Source organism: Eupeodes corollae, chromosome 3, assembly GCF_945859685.1.
Source record: "Eupeodes corollae chromosome 3, idEupCoro1.1, whole genome shotgun sequence".
NCBI lineage: Eukaryota > Metazoa > Arthropoda > Insecta > Diptera > Syrphidae > Eupeodes > Eupeodes corollae.
This window is the reverse complement of record NC_079149.1, coordinates 18,573,733-18,594,795: the sequence shown is the minus strand read 5'-3', so window position 1 is coordinate 18,594,795 and position 21,063 is coordinate 18,573,733. Positions and strand designations below refer to the sequence as shown.

The 21,063-nt window shown below is 32.9% G+C and overlaps 1 protein-coding gene across 4 annotated transcripts; it reads left to right on the top strand.

Annotated features, from left to right (window-relative positions):
• Positions 1 to 1,836: 1,836 nt before the first annotated feature.
• Positions 1,837 to 20,595, top strand: LOC129951495 (solute carrier family 35 member F5). Of its 4 annotated transcripts, XM_056063681.1 has the most exons (11): positions 1,837 to 1,970; positions 2,038 to 2,234; positions 9,779 to 10,111; positions 10,184 to 10,321; positions 15,319 to 15,372; positions 15,445 to 15,678; positions 15,767 to 15,949; positions 16,007 to 16,157; positions 19,297 to 19,456; positions 19,541 to 19,792; positions 19,857 to 20,595. In XM_056063681.1, exons 3-11 carry the CDS (start codon positions 10,022 to 10,024, stop codon positions 19,903 to 19,905), a joined length of 1,311 nt encoding a protein of 436 aa, XP_055919656.1. In that variant the 5' UTR covers positions 1,837 to 1,970; positions 2,038 to 2,234; positions 9,779 to 10,021; the 3' UTR covers positions 19,906 to 20,595. The 4 variants fall into 4 exon arrangements, with proteins under 4 accessions (XP_055919656.1, XP_055919655.1, XP_055919654.1 ...); XM_056063680.1 differs by lacking the exon at positions 2,038 to 2,234; XM_056063679.1 differs by having other exon boundaries at positions 1,856 to 2,234.
• The last annotated feature ends 468 nt before the right edge of the window (positions 20,596 to 21,063 follow it).

Genomic DNA, 21,063 nt, shown 5'->3' with positions numbered 1-21,063 from the left:
TTTCTTGACGACCTGCATGATGTGCTTTGCGGTGGAATTTTGTGGGCTGGAAGGAGAATTAAAGTGCTTATGTATGCTGATGATATTGTTCTCTTATCAGACACCACTCAAGGACTAAGTCACATGATTTTGGACCTTGAAGAATACTGCGCAAAATGGAATCTCAAGGTGAATTTGAGTAAGTCCAAAATAATGATATTTCCAAAGGCCAGTGGACGGTATGCCTAAAATGAAAAGTGGAAATTTGCTGGTGAAGATATTGAAACCGGAAGGAGTACGAATATCTTGGCATGAAAATATCATCAAATATATCTCTGAAAAGTCATCTTTCCATCAACCTTCAACTAGCTAAGGCAGCACTGAACTCTACATGGAAATCCTGCATTAATTCGAGTACACTAAGTTTAAGTGCAAATCATAAACTTTTTGATGCGACTTCTAAATCAGTCATGCTCAGGTTTGGGGTTATGAACAAAGTGAAGAAGTTAAAAAATTAATTAGACTTTTTCTCAAGAGATTGTGCAAACTCTCTTCGAACTGTTCAAACTAAATCATTTTATTACAAACGGGATTGTCGCCATTATTTACTGCAACCTTGAAGCTTCACTTTGATTATGTAATGAAAGCAATGTCGCAGCCATCTAACCGTCTGACTCTTTGTTTTCAAAAAGTGTCAACTTTTGGCAAGAAGATACAACCTGGATCTAAATGTTACGTTTGCTAATATGGATGCTTGGAGAGAGAATTTGTATGTTTTCATAAGGAGACTGGATGAGAAACTGAGAGAGGAATTTAAAGAGCAAGCGCTGTCATCTCTAGACGATATTACTGCACCCTTAATTACGACTTAAATGAATCCAATTATTTTCGGGATACAAATAGGACCTTCAACATATCAACTATTTTCGAAGTTAGTCATTTTGACAGCTGTCAATGTCACAGTTATTTTGTTTAGTTATAAATAGACTTACTATTAAAAACGTTTGCAAGAGTTAATTTATCAAGATTATTTTGAGTTCGTCGTAGGCCTGTGGCTGGCCTCGAAGATCGTGTGATTTAACCCTGTTATTTTTTTGTCTGTGTGGTTATGTGAAGTTGTTTGTTTGCGGAGATAAACCAGCGACTATTGATGCCTTTTAGGCATTATTGGGCGCGTTATTTTTGACATACGGTCCCAAAGTGTCCCCATACTGCAAAAAGTGGACGAAAATAGATCGGATGAAATTAATTCGTTCTAAAATTGAGTAATATGCGTTTTATTTCGTAATTAAAACCTCTACTCTAAAAAAACAACATTAAATAAAATAAATAAGTCAGAAAATGTAGAATACACCCGTTTTTGTTGTTTAATTGTCAATTGAAAAAAAAACTTGAAATATGTGAATGGCTTGGGCCTCACTAATAATCAAATTTGATTTTGAGTTTAAAATTTGTGTGGAATAGACCTATATGTTATGAACTCTTATTATTAAACAATACATTGTTTTGACCTTTATATTAAAGTCAACTTTTAGCAATAAACTATTTATAATTAGAAAAACAAACAAATGGACTTAATAGTCATTGTATGGTAATTTTTCCAAAATTTTAAAGTTCACTCTAAAATTGGTTTTATGTAGGGCCCTTTAAAAACAAATTATCAAATATTCAAAATTTAAAAAATTAAATTATCAAATATTCAAAATTTAAAAAATGAGTATTTTGGTATCATTTTTCACAACCGCTGTACAAAAATATTCCCATTTAAAATAAAATATCCCTCTGTATCGAAAAAAAATACCCCCTTATTTTCAAACGTCAAAGTTGTTGACGTTTTGTATCAAAAAATAAAATAAGAAGAGTTTTTCTCTGCTGCTAGCGAGGAACCGAGAAACAACCGAACCGAACCGCAAGTCCGTCGTAGTCGTTTATGGTCAATAATAATTCGTCATCCGTTGTTTTATTTCTTTTTTCCGTCTTTTGGGTGTGGAGTATGTATATTTTATCTATTTTATTAAATATTAATGTAAATTCTCATCAAATCAAAAACTATACAAGTGTCAGTGAGAAACTTTAGGAACACCCACCAAAGTCAAAGTTGATAACCATATTCTGTGTTGAAAAAGAAAAAGACGTCCTACCATAATGTACCTATGTACCTACCTATCTTCCTAGTGTATCTCATGTGAAAATGAAATATGTCGAAAAGAATTGAAAGAAAAGTAATAAAATAAAACAACAAAATAGATTTAAAGGTAAATGTCCTTTGATTTATTATCTCAAAAATGAACTGTGATTGCAATTGATCTGTTCCTCGCTTGTCCTAAAAATAAAATACAATGCGATAAAATAATCTTTTTTCTTAAAAAGTACGATGTAAGAAAGAAGAAAAACATGAATTGAATCCCCCAAAGAGACGCCTTGAGAGTGTTCTCACCAAAAACCGACCAAGTGACGACTCATTTGTCTTTTCTTTTTTTGTATGTTTTCTTCATGCTTTTGAAATCAAAACAAAGGTACACTATTTCGAAATTGGTCATTCTCACAGCGAACAAACAACAAAAATATAAATAAATTATTCAAATGACCTAAATAAGTACTGTTATTTGGTGCCAAATAAAAAGAAACCGTGCTCAACCAAAATGCATGGAAATATCTTATGAAACTCTGCAGAGATGATTCCAATTGTTTTTGGGGTCTTGTTTTGAATGAACTGTTTCTTTGGGGATTCGTGATTTGTTTCTCCGGACAGGTGTCTTGAGTTCCTCGTCATAAATCTTCTTCTGCAGGAATTCATTCCATGATATGGTAGGATATGGAAGGTTGCAATGTGTTTATTGATTTTACCCAAGTCGAGAAAACTATTCTATTCTCTTCCTGTTTTCATGTGTGCTCAGGCTCAATCAGCAGCTAATTTCAATACGATACCAACAACAAGCAAGACAACAGCTGCTGCTACTGCGGCTGATGCTCTTCGTTCGTTGGTTCAATTGATAAAACGGAGCAGTTTGTTGCCTATGCCACGACTTTGTTTATTATTATTTATCTTTATTTTTCTTATATTTTATCTCATCACAGAACACAGACATCTCAGTCTCGGTGTTCTTATTCTTCTATTTGTTGTTCGGAAACTTTGTTGTTCTATATTTTCCCGCACATTATATTAAGTATACTTTATTTGCGAAGAAAAATTATTGCGGGCTTCTTTAAGAGATAAACAAATTGCCAGAGCAAGTAATTTAAACTTTAATTAGACTTACTTTGGATACATATTTTTGTTGTTTATCTGTTCTCTGTCGGAATAAGTTTGTATTCTTAAGTTGATTAAGTAGCAGTTTATTACAAATTGTTATAAACTTTTTTTTAGTGTTTACCACAATAAAATAATTAAAAAGGTAAGTACTTTGTTGTCTCTATAATTTAATCAATTATTGATATAAAGATGAGGTGGAAGTTAAAGGGATGTTAAGGAAGGAAATAGGTCGCTCTCTCATTAAATTTGCATGACAAGCCCGAAAAAAAAGTATTTACCTTCTTGGTTTAAAGTTCTGCTTATTCTCCTGCTCAACTAAGCCGCCGATAAAATTCTCAGATATGTCAAAAATATGCGTTGATCAAATGTGAATCCTAAACCTAAACCTGCTATGACTTTTGGTAATGTAGTCCTATTCCGAGATCAATTGTCATAATTGGTATACAAAAGACCTGCAAACTCCATGCACCTGAAAGAGCATGACGTGATACCTTAAAATTGAGCCAATTTTGTTCAAGTTGAATATCTCATGATTTTATAATCGTTAAAAAAGCTATAATTTCTATTGATAATTTAACACATATTTAAAAAATTATGACAGGCAGGAAATCATTAATTTTTAAATCCTCGACTAAATGAGTCTTTCATAACTCCCAAAACCTTCCTAATGACATCTTTGCCCTTACCGAAACCAACCTCACACTTGATATCCTTAGTACTGATCTCTTCACTAACTCCTATTCCATCTATCGAATGGATGTCGTGGAATGTGCGAGTAATACACATGGTCGTGGTGTGCTTTTAGCTATAACTAGTAATTTTGAAATTTCATTACTACGTATTCCCACTTCAATCGAATTTAAAGGTGTCAGCTAAGGTTACACTCCCTAATGATTTGTTTATCGTTCTTGGCGACTTTAATCTTCCCCATCTCAATTGGTCTACCTCAGATAATCAGACATCTTTCTTTCCAACTAACATCTCCTCTGAATCTGAATCGCTGTTCGTTGATCGTCTGTCTGATTGTGGTCTTTTTCAAATAAATAGAGTAGCAAACTTTATGGGGGGACACCTCGATCTCGTATTCTCATCTGATTGCGATAACTGCATTGTCTCCGCGAGACCTCAGCTTCTCTCAACCTTGGATCGCTATCATCCTCCCGTTAATCTCTCCTTCCCCATTGAATTACTGTTATAATTTTCGTAGGGCTGATTTCTCCAAACTCAACAATCTTCTAAGCTCAGCCGACTTTGAATTAAGTTCCCTCCACTCAACAGTATAGTCCGTTGCAAATTTGTTTTATTTGATTCTCTCATATTGTATGGAAGAATCAGTCCCATTCTGTCGTAAAAAGATTTCACCTCTGCTCCCCTTGGTACAACAGAGAGATCCGTAGCCTAAGAAATACCCGTAACAAGCTTTGGAAGATCTTTTTACGGTCCAAATCTGATATCGATCACAACAACTATCTTCTCGCCTATAATTCTTTCCCTGAATTAAGAGAATCCCTTTATAACCAATACCTTAACCAAATGGAAAATAACCTTCTTTCTGATGCAAGGACATTTTTCAAGTTTATAAATTTCAAACGAAAATCTGATGGGTTTCCACCTTCAATGAGTTTCTCCAACATAATCTCCTTTGATCCAACAGCCATATCAAATCTATTTGTTAATTACTTTAGCAAATCGTATACTGAACATCTGCATAATCCTGATCCACACTACTTTAGATATGTAGATGGTTGCACTCAAACCTCTCTGTCATCGTTTACAATAACTGAAGAAATGGTACTTGCCAAAATCGTAAGCCTCAAAGAAAACTTTAGCCCTGGTCCTGATGGGGTCCCATCAGTTTTTCTAAAAAAATGTATGCATTCTCTGTCAAAGCCTCTAACTGCACTCTTTGAACTCTCTCTTTCCCAAGGTGTGTTTCCTCATGTATGGAAAGATTCATTTATATTTACCATTCTATACAAGGCAATAAATAAAACTTCAAAGCTTTGTTTATAATTCTGTTTATTTCCATTGCAAGCTTTTATTCTCCCCCACTCAACATGGTTTTCTTAAAGGTAGACCCACTACGACTAACTTAATTGAATTTATGGCTAAGCCCAAAGATTTGTCAGCCCTCGAGAATGGCAATGAAGTTGATGTTGTATTCACTGATTACAGCAAAGCCTTTGATAAAATATCCCATAAGATAATTTATCTCAAACTAAGAGCCCTAGCTTTCCATCTATATTTATAAACTGGATAAGCTCCTATCTTGCGAATAGAACTTATAGTGTCCTTTTCCGTAATAAGTCTCCAGTCCTATACATGCAACTTCTGGAGTCCCACAAGGTAGTCACCTTGGCTCCCTTCTCTTCGTCTTATCTGTTAATGATTTCTATTTTAAATTTAAAAAAAACTCAGACATCCTAATGTTTGCGGATGATAAGAAAATGTTTAAGATTATCTCTACTCCATCTGATTCCTTACTTTTACAAAATGATCTTAATATCTTTTATCTTTGGAGCATGCATAATTTAATTCCAAAGAGTCGACTGCCCTAGTACTTTTGGATATTGAAAAGGCTTTCGGCACGGTCTGGCACGACGCATAAAGAAACAAGCTTCTTCAATTTAACTTTCCTATAGCGACAGTAAAAATTATTCAAAACATTTAAAGTGGGAGACAATTTTTAGTTAAAGTCCAAAGCGATATGTTTACGGTCCATAATATTCGATATGAAATTCCTCAAGGTAAAGTACTTGGTCCCACCATCTTTAATATTTTTGTCTCTGATTAGGAAGCAATGCTTGGTTATGACAATGCTATTTTTACATCCGGCACTTATTTTCTGGACGTCTATCATATTATCATACATTGCAAATGAGTCCTCTTGAATAGGAAAATACTTTTTTAAATGGGAGATTAAAATAAACACTTTAAAAACCACAAGCTATTTGATACATGATGTGGTTTTACTTGTCTCCAAGTTTTAGTTTAGTGTTTATGAAAAATAGATAAATAAATACAAGTTATTTTAATTTTTAATATTATAACTTATTTTTAGATTATATTTTCATTTTCTTTCTTTCAAACTAAAATTATCCATTATTTATAGTAAAATTATAACTTTAATTATTTAAAATTCTTAAATGTGAAAAAAGGAAAATTTAGAATGAAAACAACAACAACTTGTGTGTGCTACCACCAAGTTCATAGGCTGGAGTTATAGCTATTTCACAGGGACCAACCCGATCATCAGACTCCTTTAGTGGTGCTTAATCGCTTTTTATGTTCAATTTAAGTTTTGAAGAATTTTTGCCCGAGCTGGGCTTGAACAAGCGATCTAGCGTGTGAGGAGCTAGTGCACTACGAACTACGCTAAAAAGAACAAATTTCGTGGACATTAAAATATATACACAGATTTAAAAAAAAATGAATTTAAATACAAAGCAATTCTGGATTTTAAAATTATTTTAATATCTGAAAGCTTTGCCCTTAGCTTTAATTACAGTGTAAAATCTCTTGGATAATGAGTCAAATAATCGGCGGGATCTGTTAATTGAAATATTGTACCTTTCCTGTTGAACCATCCTCCACAGTTCGGCTTTTTTTTTGTTAAATGTTTCCCAGTGCATTTTAAATGTCCCCCAAAATGTTCCTTAGGATATAAGTCAGGCGATTGGGTTGGCCACTGCAATACGCTGATTTTTTGGTCTTTAAAATACTTTTGAGTAGATTTAAATGTGTGCTTAGGGTCGTTGTCCTGCTCTAAAACACATTTGACAGTCATGTTCTCGTCCGCATAAGGAGCCTTCATGCATATTTTCACCCATTTGACCCTCAATCAAATGTATTGGACCAACGTCATATCAAGAAAATTAACCCCAAAGTATGATACTGACGCCACCATTCTTGACCGTTTTCTAGATGTATATAGGATTCAGTTCTTTCAAAGAAAGCCTTCTAAAGATTGCTAAAGATTGTCTACCATCACTTCCGAACAAATTTATTTTTATTTCATCCATCCACAAAACATTCCTCCAATTGTTGCCTCCTTTTGGCTCTCTCCAATCAAAATGATTGTGGGTGATTTTAAACCGCGTTTTTATATTTTTTTCCTTAGAAAGGGCACCATTCTTGCGATCCTTCTGAACAAGTTTGCCTCAACAAGTCTTCTACGAATAGTTCTGGAAGTTATTGGAAGCTGTAGTTTGTTCTTTATTTCCCTTCAAGATTTTTTTTCAGGCTCAAATGATCTTTCAGTCTTCTCTTAGGGCTATTTTGCTTGGTTATTCCAGTTGTTTTTTGGCTCAATTGATCAAATTGCTTTTGCAATCAAAGATTTTCCCTTACTTCGTAGAACTAAAATGACAGCTTTCTCTTCTAGGGAAAAATGTTTACCTCGACCCATGTTTTCCTTAGAATTAATTGTAATATTATTAAAATAATTTAAATTTACTTCCTAAAGTGAACTTATTGTCTTATGAAAGTAAAAAAAAATATTAAAAACTAATATTTTTGACCTAATTAAATATTAAGGTGTTCCAATGTGTTTCTATTTTAATGTCCACCAAAAGTCTTACATAAAGCACGGTTCATCTCCAACAATCAACCAGCAAAAAAATAAAACCAAATGAGTCTAACTTTTCTTTTTGATAACGGTTAAAACTACTTCTAATTTATGTTGTTGTTTTAATTTGGGTTTACTCCTAGCAACGGTCTCTGTGTCTATTTTAATGCCCATATCTGTATGTACTTTTTAAAAATCCCAAAAAACATCAAATACTTTAAAAACAATATTAGAGCTTCTTCAGAAAACAAATTAATCTATCAGTTTATTAATTGCGGGAAAAATAAAAAAAAATAACGGCTTTATGTAGCACTACAAAAATATGTTTTTTGTATTAAAAAAAGATGAGAAAATTTCACAGAAATCAGGTAGTTTTTGATAAAATTCCAATTTTACGATTTTTCACGACAAAAATTCGTATGGGGACTAAAGTTACTTTAGGTCTTTAAGGAATTTAAAGAAAAACCTAACACAAAACTTCTTAAAGCTTAGTTTTCAAATTTGAACTCAATTAACCCAATAGCTAAGGCTGTATGGACCGAATAGTTATGCAACCTTTTTTCGACTCCTCTGCCATCGTATTGTTATGTTTTAAAAGTTCGAGTTTGAAATTTGTTGCACATTTCCTATGTGTCGCATGTAAAAAGTCTTAAAGTGATAAACCAGAAGATCTCGATAGCCAGATGTTCGCATCATTACTGGAGATGATTTTTAGATGAGAATTCGAACCATTTTGATAAATTTCAAAGAGCCAATCAACGAAGATTCTACATTGATGGTGATAGCTGGCTTGATTTTTTTATTTTAACTGAACTTTAAAAATTTATTTAAAATACTTCATTTCAAATCCAGGGATATAGAAAAAAAAGATTCTCAGTTGTTTAAAGAACTCACATCGTTTCGATTCTTCATATAAACTTGTGCCAAATTTGTCCAGCAGTACTTCAGGTTTGATAATTGTGTCAACGTTTTTCTACGTCTGAAAAATCGATTGCTTTACTAAAGATAAGTGATTTTGGAGATACCTTTACTCGAAGTGAAAACAAAAATCTTTAAAAACATGGAGAACATTCAAAAAACAAAATAAGCATCTCTTAATAAAAATTGGAAGCATAAAAAGGCTCTTATCTATCGTAAGATCAAAACTGGAATGTATAGAAACCCATAATTTAGCTCTAACTCGTACTTTTTTCTTTTGTTTATAAAATTAAGTATATTTTTATGTTGCTATGTATACTAAATATGAGTCTGCCTAACAATAATTTGTATTGACATCATTTTTTTTCCACAGTTCCTACATACCTTGGTATCCATTTTCTAAATTATAATTTCATATTATTTCTACCTTCAATCTAAAAAATAAAAAAACAAAAACTTAAAAATAATCCAACCATAACGTCACCGTTGACTAAATGCTTGTAATCTGTATCTAAATAGAAAAGCTAAACAAAAAAAAACTACATCAATTTATATGCAATGGTTTGTTGCACTTTTTCCCACTGATAAACACAAGTGTACCTACATAGTCATAGTTATGGTATTGGAGGAGCCCATATCATAAATTGGTCAAAGTGCTTCTGAACAGAAGCTTATCATCGTTTTGATCAGTTTTTAATCGCTTCGCTATTACAATTAACATTAACTACGGCGACGAACAGAGAGGTATTCAAACCTCTGACATCAAACTTTTGATGGAAATATTGCTTCCTATATGTCTATACAAGATAATAGAATCTCATATAAAATATTTATATGCATATATATGCAATTTATCAGCGTTGTCGTCTTCCCTGCAAATAATAAAAAAATATAAAAATAAAATTAATATTGATTTCCTTAAGTGCCCATAAATAATTAGTGAAGGAATTATAATTACTTTTTGCATTTCACATTGTGAAAAAGTTAAAACGTAGTTTATAATCATTGTTTTATGTAATTTCTAGCAATTAATAAACCTTTTCTTTTTTATTTTCTTGCAGAAGTTGTAAAAGTTTAATAAAACATGAACTTTTAAGAGCTCTTCATCCATGAATTGACGGTGTAAAACAACAGAAGCTGGAAAACAAAACGATTCAAATTCAAAATCATCATCAAACATCTTTTTGCTATAATAATTATTATTCCCTGCATCAATGCATCCGCGCATCCTTCGAACGAAACTCGAAATGAGAATCTGGATAAAGATCATTTAACACATCAGCAAGCTCGTCAATTCGCACAATATGCTAAGCAAGACTCAAAAACTTATTTTAGGTATAATTGTTTTAATACTCGTTGACATTATATGGGTAACGTCTAATGAGATTACAAAGGTAAATCCTAAGTAAATTAAATTCAATATAATAAATTTTTAATAATAGTTTATTTATTTTATTTTATTACAGTTTCTATATGAAGATGAAAAATATGACAAACCATTCTTTTGTACCTATTTTAAGACATCTATGTTTACAATTTACCTAATTGTTATTGGTTTAATAACACCATGGAAAGAGGCATGCGAACAACCGGGAAATTATTCGGTAAGATTACTTTTTACATTATGTGTCTACATATGTTGGTTATCAGTATACATAGAGAATTGTTGGTTACTTAAGTTGCTTTTGTGAGGCTCCAAAGGGAATCTAGCATATGTTGTGTTTGATTTACTTATCACACAAAATTTATTATTGCTTTCAGAGAAATGATTGTTTCTCTTATCAGAATGTAGGCTTTTAATAAATATTATTCTGTTTAACTTACAGAATTTAATTAAAATTCGAATAATAAGTCTGGGTTTTTTGGAGAGGATTCTTTTTCGAAATAAAATAAGCTAATGAAACAAAGAAAAACATAACACACTTTATTAAGACTCGTGTCTTATTCAACGAACCAAATTTTTGCATAACACTCCATTTGTAGGGTCGATAGATAAAGCTAATTGGTGTTAATTTAACGCTGCCAGTACCATGATTCCTCAGGACTTGAGAGCGTAAACGAATTTATGGGACAAATATACTTTCGCATCAATGCAGTTGCAAGAGTATCCCTTCTAACTACTTAGTAAGCTATTTCAACTGTCCTCTTCTACAAGTCCCTTTCCGAATGGATGGAAAACCATGTTCCTAAAAAGGCGAATCCTTCTCCGCTAAATATCGTCAAAACGAACACACTTCTTTTCTGCCAAAATTAGGAAAACATTGATCAATTCTCAGCTTAAGAAATATCTTGAAAAACTAAAGCTACTTAATGACTGTCAGTATGACTTTCGTAGCAATAGATCAAGTAGTGGCTTGATTGTTTATCTAGCCAAACAATAAATTTAATCTTTACAGCGTTTTGGAGAAAGTAAAATTATTGAACTCGATATTTCAATTCACTACATCATTTTAATGACCACCACCCGAATTGTTGCAAGGATCGATTCTTTTGAGGTAATTTTCGACCACTTTTTGACACATAACTTGACGATTGTGGGTTTTTAAATACTCAAGAGTTAAAGGTTTATGTGCATAAACACGGTCTTCCGCGTAGTACTACAAGCCCACCGTCTGTTGTTCAAGCACCCATTCGACGTATCTATGACGTTATAAATGGTCAGCTGGCTTCAGTTGTTGTGTGAGCTGGACTTTATATGGACGTAGGTGTAGATCCAAATGTAAAATATCCATAATGTGCCTTAAGACAATCCTATTTCCTGAGAATGACGGAGAATCGACACATTCGGGCCTTTGGCAAAACTATCACTGTTACAAGCGAAACGGTGATGCACAGGGCTCTTAAATCATGATATTTGGCTGTGGCAGAATGTAAATAAATCATAGAGTAATAAAGTTCAGCTCTCAGTTAAATGAAAAAACATGATCAACTGTCATTTTGATAGAAGTAGAATTGAATTGATAGTTCGGGAGATTTTTCTTGACTTACTTTCCAGTCATCTTTCCGTGTTGGATAGGGTATCTTGGATAGGTATATTTATAGACACCTTTTTGAACGAGTTGAATAGCTGTATTAAGATATCTGTCAAAAACAAATTTCAGTAATTTTGAAGTTTAAAAAAATAAATCATAATTATATTCTACAATTCGGAGGCTAATAGCTTCTTTATCGTCTATTATGAAGAGAACATCCTCAAATACTAACATTTTGTATCTTTTTGTTTACCAACAAATGTAAAAAGCTGATATCAATTTTCAAGTTTCTTGAAATTCAACCATGTGTTGAATCAGCTGTTCTGTCAGATACCTACATACCCCAGGAATTCTTGAGTACCTTTGGATTCCTTTTAATAAACTGCTTTTGATCAGCTCTTATCTTACACGTAAAACACTAACAAAAAGGTATCACTATCCGGATACCCTAACTGTCTGAGATTTAACATAATAAAAGTTGCCTTAATTGGGAGGCAATTTTTTGGCAGCTGGCCAATCAGATGCTAAAACCTTGCCTTACTTTCAAGTTTCTTGTGTCGCCTGAACCTGCCCAATGTCGAATTCCAGGCTTATACTTTTAAAACCGTAAAGGGATAACCCGTTATTTCTAAACGATCAATACAAGAAACTCTTAAAACAAGTAATGGTGTTCCTCACGGCTGTTTTTTTTTGCCGACTCTCTTCCTTACATTCATAAACAATCTTTCATCTGTAACTTCTAATCTCTTAAACCTTTTCGCTGATTACAGAACCCTCAATCTTCCCATATTCGTTTATAGATTCTCACTGGATCTTCATAACAGTTCTGATCTCAAAATCATTTTCCAATTGAGAACTATTAAACGTGTAGAGTTTAATGCTTAAAACTCCAGCTATTGTAAAAGCGTAACACATAAATTCAATAAGGAAACTAATCATCTTTCAAATCAATGGTAACATATTCGACATTGCGAAAAATACTGCCAAATAATATAAGAATTTCAAGAAATTCTATACCCCTTATGGTATAGCTGTTTTACAGTCTGTCAAGTAAGAGCGTGGTTGACTTTACCGACAGTTAATGAAAGATTTCGCTCTAATTCTTTCGCGAGCCGATAGAGGAAAGCTCTGTCCTTGATGCATTGTCAACAAAAGTTCAGTTGTCGTTGATCTTTTGAAAGAGAATCACGTTAAACGCCATGAGTGCTAATTACTTGTCGCGCTACGAGGCTGTGTTCCTTTGCATCCACCCGAAAGGTCCCAAAATGTCGCATTCAGCGGCTGCTAAATATATGAGAAAGTCGAAGGCTTTAGAAAGTGGCTAAAATTTTCCATAATTTACCAGAACGAGGTTCGATAAGAAAAGTGAACAAAAAAGATGAAAAATGAATAGTGAATCTGTTTTCGCAGAATCCTTCTTTTACTCTGCGGCAAGGACAAGCAAAATTAATCGCAAAAGGTTAAGATATATCCTAAAAAACTATACGAATCCTTTTTCTGAAATGGCGCAACACAATGAAGAACCTCTGTTGACTGAAAAACATATACCTAAGCCACTCGATTTGGCGCATGAGAATATTGATACAAATTTTGTCATTTTTACTGATGAATGTTCCATAAGGGCACGTTCTGTCCTCACGCTAACCTAGTCAAATTCTATCAATAGGCTTGTTCAGCGGACCGTAAAACATGGAATAAAGGGGGGCTGCTTCTCAAAGCAGGAATTCGGCACTTTTTACCACTTTACTGGCCTCGGAGATGAACGCTCCCTTATAACGTTATTTATCAATATTTTTACTTACAACAGTATGTCCAATTAGTCGGTTTCAGTTCCCCCTCCCCTACCCCTTAAACTTTTCAGCATTAATACTCGCACTTCCAGAAATGTCCATCGTGTTATACTTAAAATGTTGGTTGTTCTGGCAAGTATAGAGATTTGGTTTGTAACCACACATCAAGAATGTGTTTTTCCCTTTGAATTAAAATTTTAAAACTTTATGAACAAAGTGATCACCAGCGAAAGCCTTTTCATAAGATGCTGGTCATTTAAAAAAAAATCATTGTTTTCTTTTAGTTTTGGAACCCACAATTTATGGTCAATTTTCTGTATGTTTCCTTTTAGGCCGGTATTCGGTACAGACAACAGTGATCCTGAATATATTCGTATCGCACATGCCTGTAAATAAAAGATCATAAGAATTAGAATTTTTAAGATTATTCTCCTTGGGTTCATTAGTGCACCGCATTTTCCTTATATATGGACAGAAAGTTCCTCATGGTTGTTTCAAAACCTGCAACTGGCACTGCCTTTTTTATAATTTATAGGCTCTCAAGGGGTTATTAGTACCCTTTATATGTTTATATTTAAACACAGTGCGAGCATTAGGAAAATAGAGAAGGATTTAAGAGGAGATACCGGTGCACATTGGTCTTAAAGTTCTGAACATCAAAATGGGAGGGAAAAATATAGTTGGCTAAAGCATTCCACATTCTCGATGTGCAATTTAAAAAAGAATGTCTTTACTTGACTGCGCCCAAAATTGAGCTCAATTGTAAACTGATGAGCATTCCTAGAAGTGCGAGTATTACGGCTGAATAGTTTAAAGAGTGGAATGCAACTGGCTAATTCGACAGAACATTGTTTGTAAAAATATCGATAAAACAACGAAAGGCATGAACCATTGCGGCGGTGTTCTAGCGATGTAAATGTTTCCATTATAGTTCTATTTCCTATCATTTTTAAAGCCCTTTTTTGTGTTTTATCTAAGAGATTTAAACTTGTTTTAGGTGCACCTGCAAAGATATGCGAATTATATTCAAGCTTTGGACGGATATTGTTAGCTTACAATGTGTAGTAAATAGGCCAGTTCTTATTCTTAGGTTTTTCTTTCTGAAAGTTATGCAGTCTTTGAAGCCTTTTTTGTTATAATTTGTCAGCTTCATTTTAAAGGGCTTTTTTCAGATTTTCTTACTTAGGTCTCGTAAACCTTTTTAAATAAAAAAGCATTTAAAATGATTGGTGACAAAAACATCTTTCATTCATCTAAATCGCTTGACCGACCTCGTTACAAACTTTGCTCTAACAAGTTGCAATTATGCCCTTAAACAGTTCAACAATAATACGCCTCTATAAGTGCTCATCATTACACCCTCTAGCCCAACATTCATTCGTTCTTTTGCCGTACTACGCGAATGTAGATTGTTTAACCACTCTTTATCTTTTGCTGTCATTGCAATATTCATAAAGCAAAAGCGGACCAAAACCTCCTTTCATAATGTTCATGCTTTGTTTTGTCATAAAAACGGTACTAAAAATCCGTTTGAGTGCTCACTCAATATAAAAATATGCTAGTAATTTAACATAAAAGACACTGGTAAAGTTAGGTATATGATCAGACTTGGAATAGGCAAAAACTGGATATTCAACCTGAAGAGAAACCCTAAAGAGTAAACCCTAAAGAGTAAACCCTAAAGAGTAAACCACCCAAAACAAAAATATTCTTAGCTCATGTAATTAGGATCTTAAATAAAAGAGCCTCCTAAGGAGACGATATCTAGTCTAAATTGAAGCGTTCTAAAAATTCTCCTAATCGTGAAGCCACTACTGACTTTTATCGATTTTCTTTTAGGCTATTGATCAACAAACTGAAGATGAAAACTACTACGCAACACAGGGATCACTTGTAAGTATCTTAAAAACAATTACTCTTTTTAAGTTCATAAATAATTTTGTATTCCTTTTGTCTTCCTATCAGAGTGATCCAACATACATTCCAATACGTACACCTGGAACAATTTCTGGCACAGAAAGCGATGATTCTGGAATTCGTATCGTGCGATTCAATAAAATGGCTGAAGTTCGAGAGATGTCAGCCCACGAAGCAACCGAAGCACTAATGTCACGTCTATCGTATGCAGCGAGTTTAAGGATACGCCGGCAAAGGACACACCATAAGACTGCAAAGACAGCATTGCTCTTTAGTATCCTTGTGAGAATTTTTACTAATTTGTTTCTTTTTCATTTCCTAAAAAAAAGGAAATTAATTATCTTCTTTTTCGTTTTTTCTTTGTTTTTAGTGGTTCATTGCAAATTGGTTGTATCAATTGTCGTTGGAACAAAGCCAAAGTGCAATGGTCGTCCTTCTTAGTTCATCATCTAGTTTCTTTACACTTGTATTAGCTGGATTTTTCCCTTCGTCCTCTGGTGATAAATTTACATTCTCTAAGTTTTTAGCTGTTGCCATGAACATTAGTGGTGTTGTAAGTTTCTAAAAAATTAGAGAGTCTCCATATTAATTAATTTTTTTAACTTTTAAGGTGACTGTGACAATATCTGATATCTCAGATTCGAAATTTTCTCGTGGTGTTATTTTAGCTTTATTTAGTGCATTCTTTTATGCGGCGTACCTGGTCTTTGTAAAAAGAAAAAGTGACACTGAAGAAAAAGTAGACATTCCATTATTCTTTGGTAAGTAATGAATTTATATCAAAAGTACCGTTATTTTATTTTGCGTAATTCAAGATTTTATTATTGGGTGTTTATTTAAGAGCTTAAGAACTTCAAATAATAATATTATCAGGAAAGAAATATTATTTGTGGATATCGGCCGTGGCTACAAGAGCATAAAATTAGTACAATTTTTGACGACGGTAATGATATCATAAGTATTGGTTTCCAATGATTCAAGAAATGCTGGTTTTTCGTTATAAACGAATGCCTTAATATAGGCTGATAGCGAATTTCCTAGCTGTGTATGTTCACACTTTTCTTAAAGGCCAGTTGTTTTTGGCACTGAATAAATTTGCATATCAGATTTTACCACATTTCATTGTTCTAAATCTATTTTCAATTTTATCTGGTTTAAACTTTCCCTAAATAAGCAAATCAATAACTTTTGTTTCCTTTATTGATGCTAGTACAGAGTTTTAACTTCTCCCGAATTTAATTCCCTATCTGACCCCAGGAATATGTGCAGAGCTTATTGCTGAGTTTAGCCATCCTTCTCAGCTTTTCAACGATCCTTCTTGAATATCTGATGTTAATGTCCTAGAAGGAAATACTCTTGACTTGATTCTAACCCTCATGAATACGCAATCAATGTATTGACGCCTATAGGCACATTTGACTAAAACGTCATATCTGCTAATTTTTCTTTTCAAACATACCCAGTTAAAAAAGAACTCCAAAGAGAATCATTATCCTCAATAATTTTGTCAGGATCTTTAACTGGTCGCTACGCTTCCTCGATAGTGATGTAGGTTTTAGTGAAAATATCAGTTTGATTCAACCTGCAGAGTTGAGCTTCCAGTATTTTAAAGCCAATCCAACTGAGGGAAACCGAAATAGTAAGTCCAGCAAGGCTCATATTTTACGTACCAAATTATTGCATTACCAAAAATTCCGAAAAAGAGAACACGTCTTCTTTCTCGGTTTATACGCTTGTTGCCAAAGATTCTCCTTTACTTTCTTCTATTCTATTGAAAAAGCGTAGTTGGTTTCAAAGCAGTCCTTCGCAAATTCCAACTCGCCTGAAAGTGTCATGGCACCCCCAGTTCTTGATTCTATGAGACCAATCTTTTTTCTTAACCGTATTGTGGTGAGAGTCCTATAATATCGGCATCACTCACAACTCCACTGGACTTAATTGTCGAAGCTATTGTTCTGAAATGTATGTTATAAGTTAATAAGTTATATGAAAGTATAGAAATAATGCTAGCTTACAGTTAGTACTTTGTTGCATAGACTTTGTTTTTTTATGACTGCTTCGCATCTAGGTGGCATCTCGACTGGTATTGCGTTCCACAAATCACGCACTGCTTCGCACAATTCTTTCGAATTCTTGGGTTGCTTTATGATATGCGTTCTTAACATCCCCCACAAATTGTCGATGGGGTTAAGGTCGGGGATTGACCGGGCCACTTCATAACGGAAAAGTACTTCTGCGCAAACCATGATTTTCCCTTTTTTGACGTATGGTTTAGGTCATTGTCTTGTTGGTATACCCAAACCAACGGCATTTTCTCTTTAACATAGGTTAACATAACCACCTCGAGAGTTTTCACATCCTCAATCGCATCCATTATACCCCTGATGGGAAAAATAAGCCCTACCCCGTAATATGAAAAGCATGGCCATATCATAATTTTTCCTCCACTATGCTTGACTGTTTTATAGTGTACCGTGGATCTTTTGCTGCATTTTGGGGTCTTCTCACATATTCTCTACTTTCTTCGCTCCACAGAACATTCTTCCATTTCTCTTTTGCCCAATCTCTATGTGCTTTGGCAAACTCTTGCCACATGCCTTTTCGTTAAGAATGGTACCTTGCGTGGACTTCGGGCAGGTAACTTCCCTTCTAAAAGACGTCTTCGTATTGTAACAGCGCTAACAGACAGTTGAAGTACATTTTTATTTCTCTAGAGCATATGGAAGGGTTCTGTTTTTTTAACTGAACATTTTTTCTGTCAGTTCTTTTAATAGTCATTCTATTTCGATCTCGCGTTTCCGGTTTATTTTGCCATTTTAACGCATTACTGACCATTTTTGCTGAACAGCCTAGAATGTCTTGTATATTTTGGTAGGTTTTTCCCTCCAACGCAGTTTTCTAATAAGGTTTCGAATTTTTCAATGCAGTGTTTTGACCGTCCCATTGTTTATTTTTGAGCTAATATTTATTAATATTTTTTATGGTAGTATGTTACAAATACTTAAACTTTAAATAGCAAAACATTTACTTACCGAAAAATAAAAAAAATTGAATTTTTAACACTTTTTAATTATAAAGTCAAAGGCACTGCCATTTTTATGAACACTCTATATTCAGAGAGTTTGAACTAACGTATGTTCGCCGGAAGATTAGTGTATAACTACAAGCTTAAAGTCTCTAATATGAAGATGAAAGACCGTTGGATGCAAATAAAATGTTTTTTTTTTTTTTTTTGAAGAAATTCTGTTATTTAAATAATTGACCATCTTATAAAATGTGAGCCGCACTGCTATTTTTATGAACACACCTGTACGTCCAAAACTTGAAAATAACTTAAAACTTTGTGCTTGTGCTTAACAAATGTAGTCAAGCCTCTGATACAGTAGAAGTAGAGGTAGCATGTACTTAACTCGAACAACGTCAAAAAGTTTCTTACTTATCCTTTTTTAGCGTCATTTTTGTTTTTGCCCTTAAATAGTTAAACCATCATAAAGTCACGTTTCTGGGAATACCTATTTGTTTAACCGAATTTCCGCCGTACTGTAAAATACAGATATTCGTTCTCTAGCCTAACTACACGAATGTGAAACGCCATACCACGCTATATATTTGGATGTCATTGCTATGTTCAAGAATTCAAAACCAATGTACACCATCAACTGTTTTATGACACATCCCTTTTATGCTAATGCTCACAATGTGGCTTTGGCATATTTAAGGTTTAAAAAACCCTTTTGAGTATGCGTACATTATAAACAAAAGAAGTCTCATGCAGCTAAAAATAAACCGTCTATAGAAAAATCATTTCAAAAAGATTTCACAATGTTCTAATTTTTAAACGATATTTTTGTATAATCTTACAGAATTAATTAAAGTTTAATTTTTGATTTATAATTTCAGGTTTCGTTGGCCTATGGAATTTAATACTCATGTGGCCTATATTTTTTGTTCTAAATTTTCTTCAATTAGAAACTTTTGAGCTTCCCAATCAAAATCAATTTGCGGTGCTATTTCTAAATGGTCTTATTGGTACTGTAGTATCTGAAGCTCTTTGGCTATGGTAAATATTTGTTTCCTTCTATAAATATCGAACGCCCCCTTCTCCCCCTGAAATAAGTTGTTTTATAATTTTGTTTATTTTTAGGGGCTGTTTTCTAACATCATCGCTTATTGGAACACTTGCAATGACATTACAAATTCCAATGTCCATTGTTTTTGATCTCATCCTCGAAAGGAAACCCTACTCATCATCATTTTATATAGGTTCAATTCCAATATTCATTGCTTTGCTACTAGTTGCTCTATTAACTAAAAACGATGATGCCGATCCAATTTATTGTTTCTTTAAATTAATTCATCGAAAATTATGTCGTTGCCGTAAACCGAGTATTGTTAGGTGAGTCTTTAAAAAGATCATCCATTTTCACTTAACATCATCTTAAAATAACATTTTATTTCAGAATAAACGATGAAGAACAACAAGAATCTCTAATTGGAAATCATGATTAGGAAAACGTTTATCCCTCAAAGTCTCTCAGACTAAAGAGGGAATAAGATGCCTAATTTGAAGATTGTCACATACAACAACAACACAACTAAATAAAACTGCTCTAAAAGTCCTCTGTTTTTGGTTCGCCGAATACATTACAACATTATATATTTTTTGAAACAAATATACAGATATAAGCAACAACAAAAGAAATTAGAAGAAAAAAAAAGTTTAAATAAAATATAAATATATTCTTTGTGATATCAATAATATAATAATTACTATTATTAATTATAAAACAAAACAAACAAACAAAAATACAAATTGAATTAAGTTTAAAGTTTTAATATTATTATTTTTTTTAGCTTATTTTTGTTTTAAATTTGTCTTCTTGTTATGTCATTTATACTCTTTTGTATTTATTTAATTTTGTTTTATTTTTGTTTTTTGAAATTTAAATCTTTATCCCATACTAAAAAAAATGAAATTATAAACAATATAATGTGTATTTAAGTTGTTTAATCATTAAACAAAAAAAAAAGCATATAAAAGAAAAAAGACTTCTACGCCTCCCTAATAAATAATAACAAAATGTAAAAAAATACAATTTGTATGTATTTTCTGTATTCAATAAAATAAACACATTTTAATGTATTTAAAAATGATAATAATATAAAATAAGATATATTTTGAAACATTCTTAAAAAAATAATAAAACAAAAAACACAAAACTTCAATAAAGATGTAAAATTAATGAAATTTGATTTTATTCATTTAATTTTGTTTGGAAAAAAAACTAAAACTTTAAACTTCTGCTACTACAACTTCTTGCGTAAGAATATCAAATCTTGCTATTTCGGATCATTCATTCGAATATTTTTTTTTTAACTGGCTATTAACGCAAGGACCGAAATTACATTGTACTGGGTAATTCATCTTTTTTCTCTTTGATAAATGTTTTATTTTGTATGCTGCTCGAGATTTTCAAAGGTGCTCGAGTCTTGGAATTATTCTAGTTAATACGAACATTTTCGTAGCCATATAGAAAACAAATCCAACGGTGTGAAATCACATATCCAACCAAATTCAACACTAGCTGTATACTCTCACCAATAATGCAGCTTTGTCAAATTAAATGGGGACTTAAATGAACTAACACTTTCATAGGATCATGGCTA

Excerpts from the sequence above, each read along its gene's own strand:
- LOC129951495 (XM_056063680.1), top strand. The coding sequence starts at position 10,022 with ATGCTAAGCAAGACTCAAAAACTTATTTTAGGTATAATTGTTTTAATA. Across the intron at positions 19,457-19,540 it reads TCTGAAGCTCTTTGGCTATG|GGGCTGTTTTCTAACATCAT; the intron begins GTAAATATTTGT and ends GTTTATTTTTAG. Across the intron at positions 19,793-19,856 it reads CGTAAACCGAGTATTGTTAG|AATAAACGATGAAGAACAAC; the intron begins GTGAGTCTTTAA and ends ATTTTATTTCAG.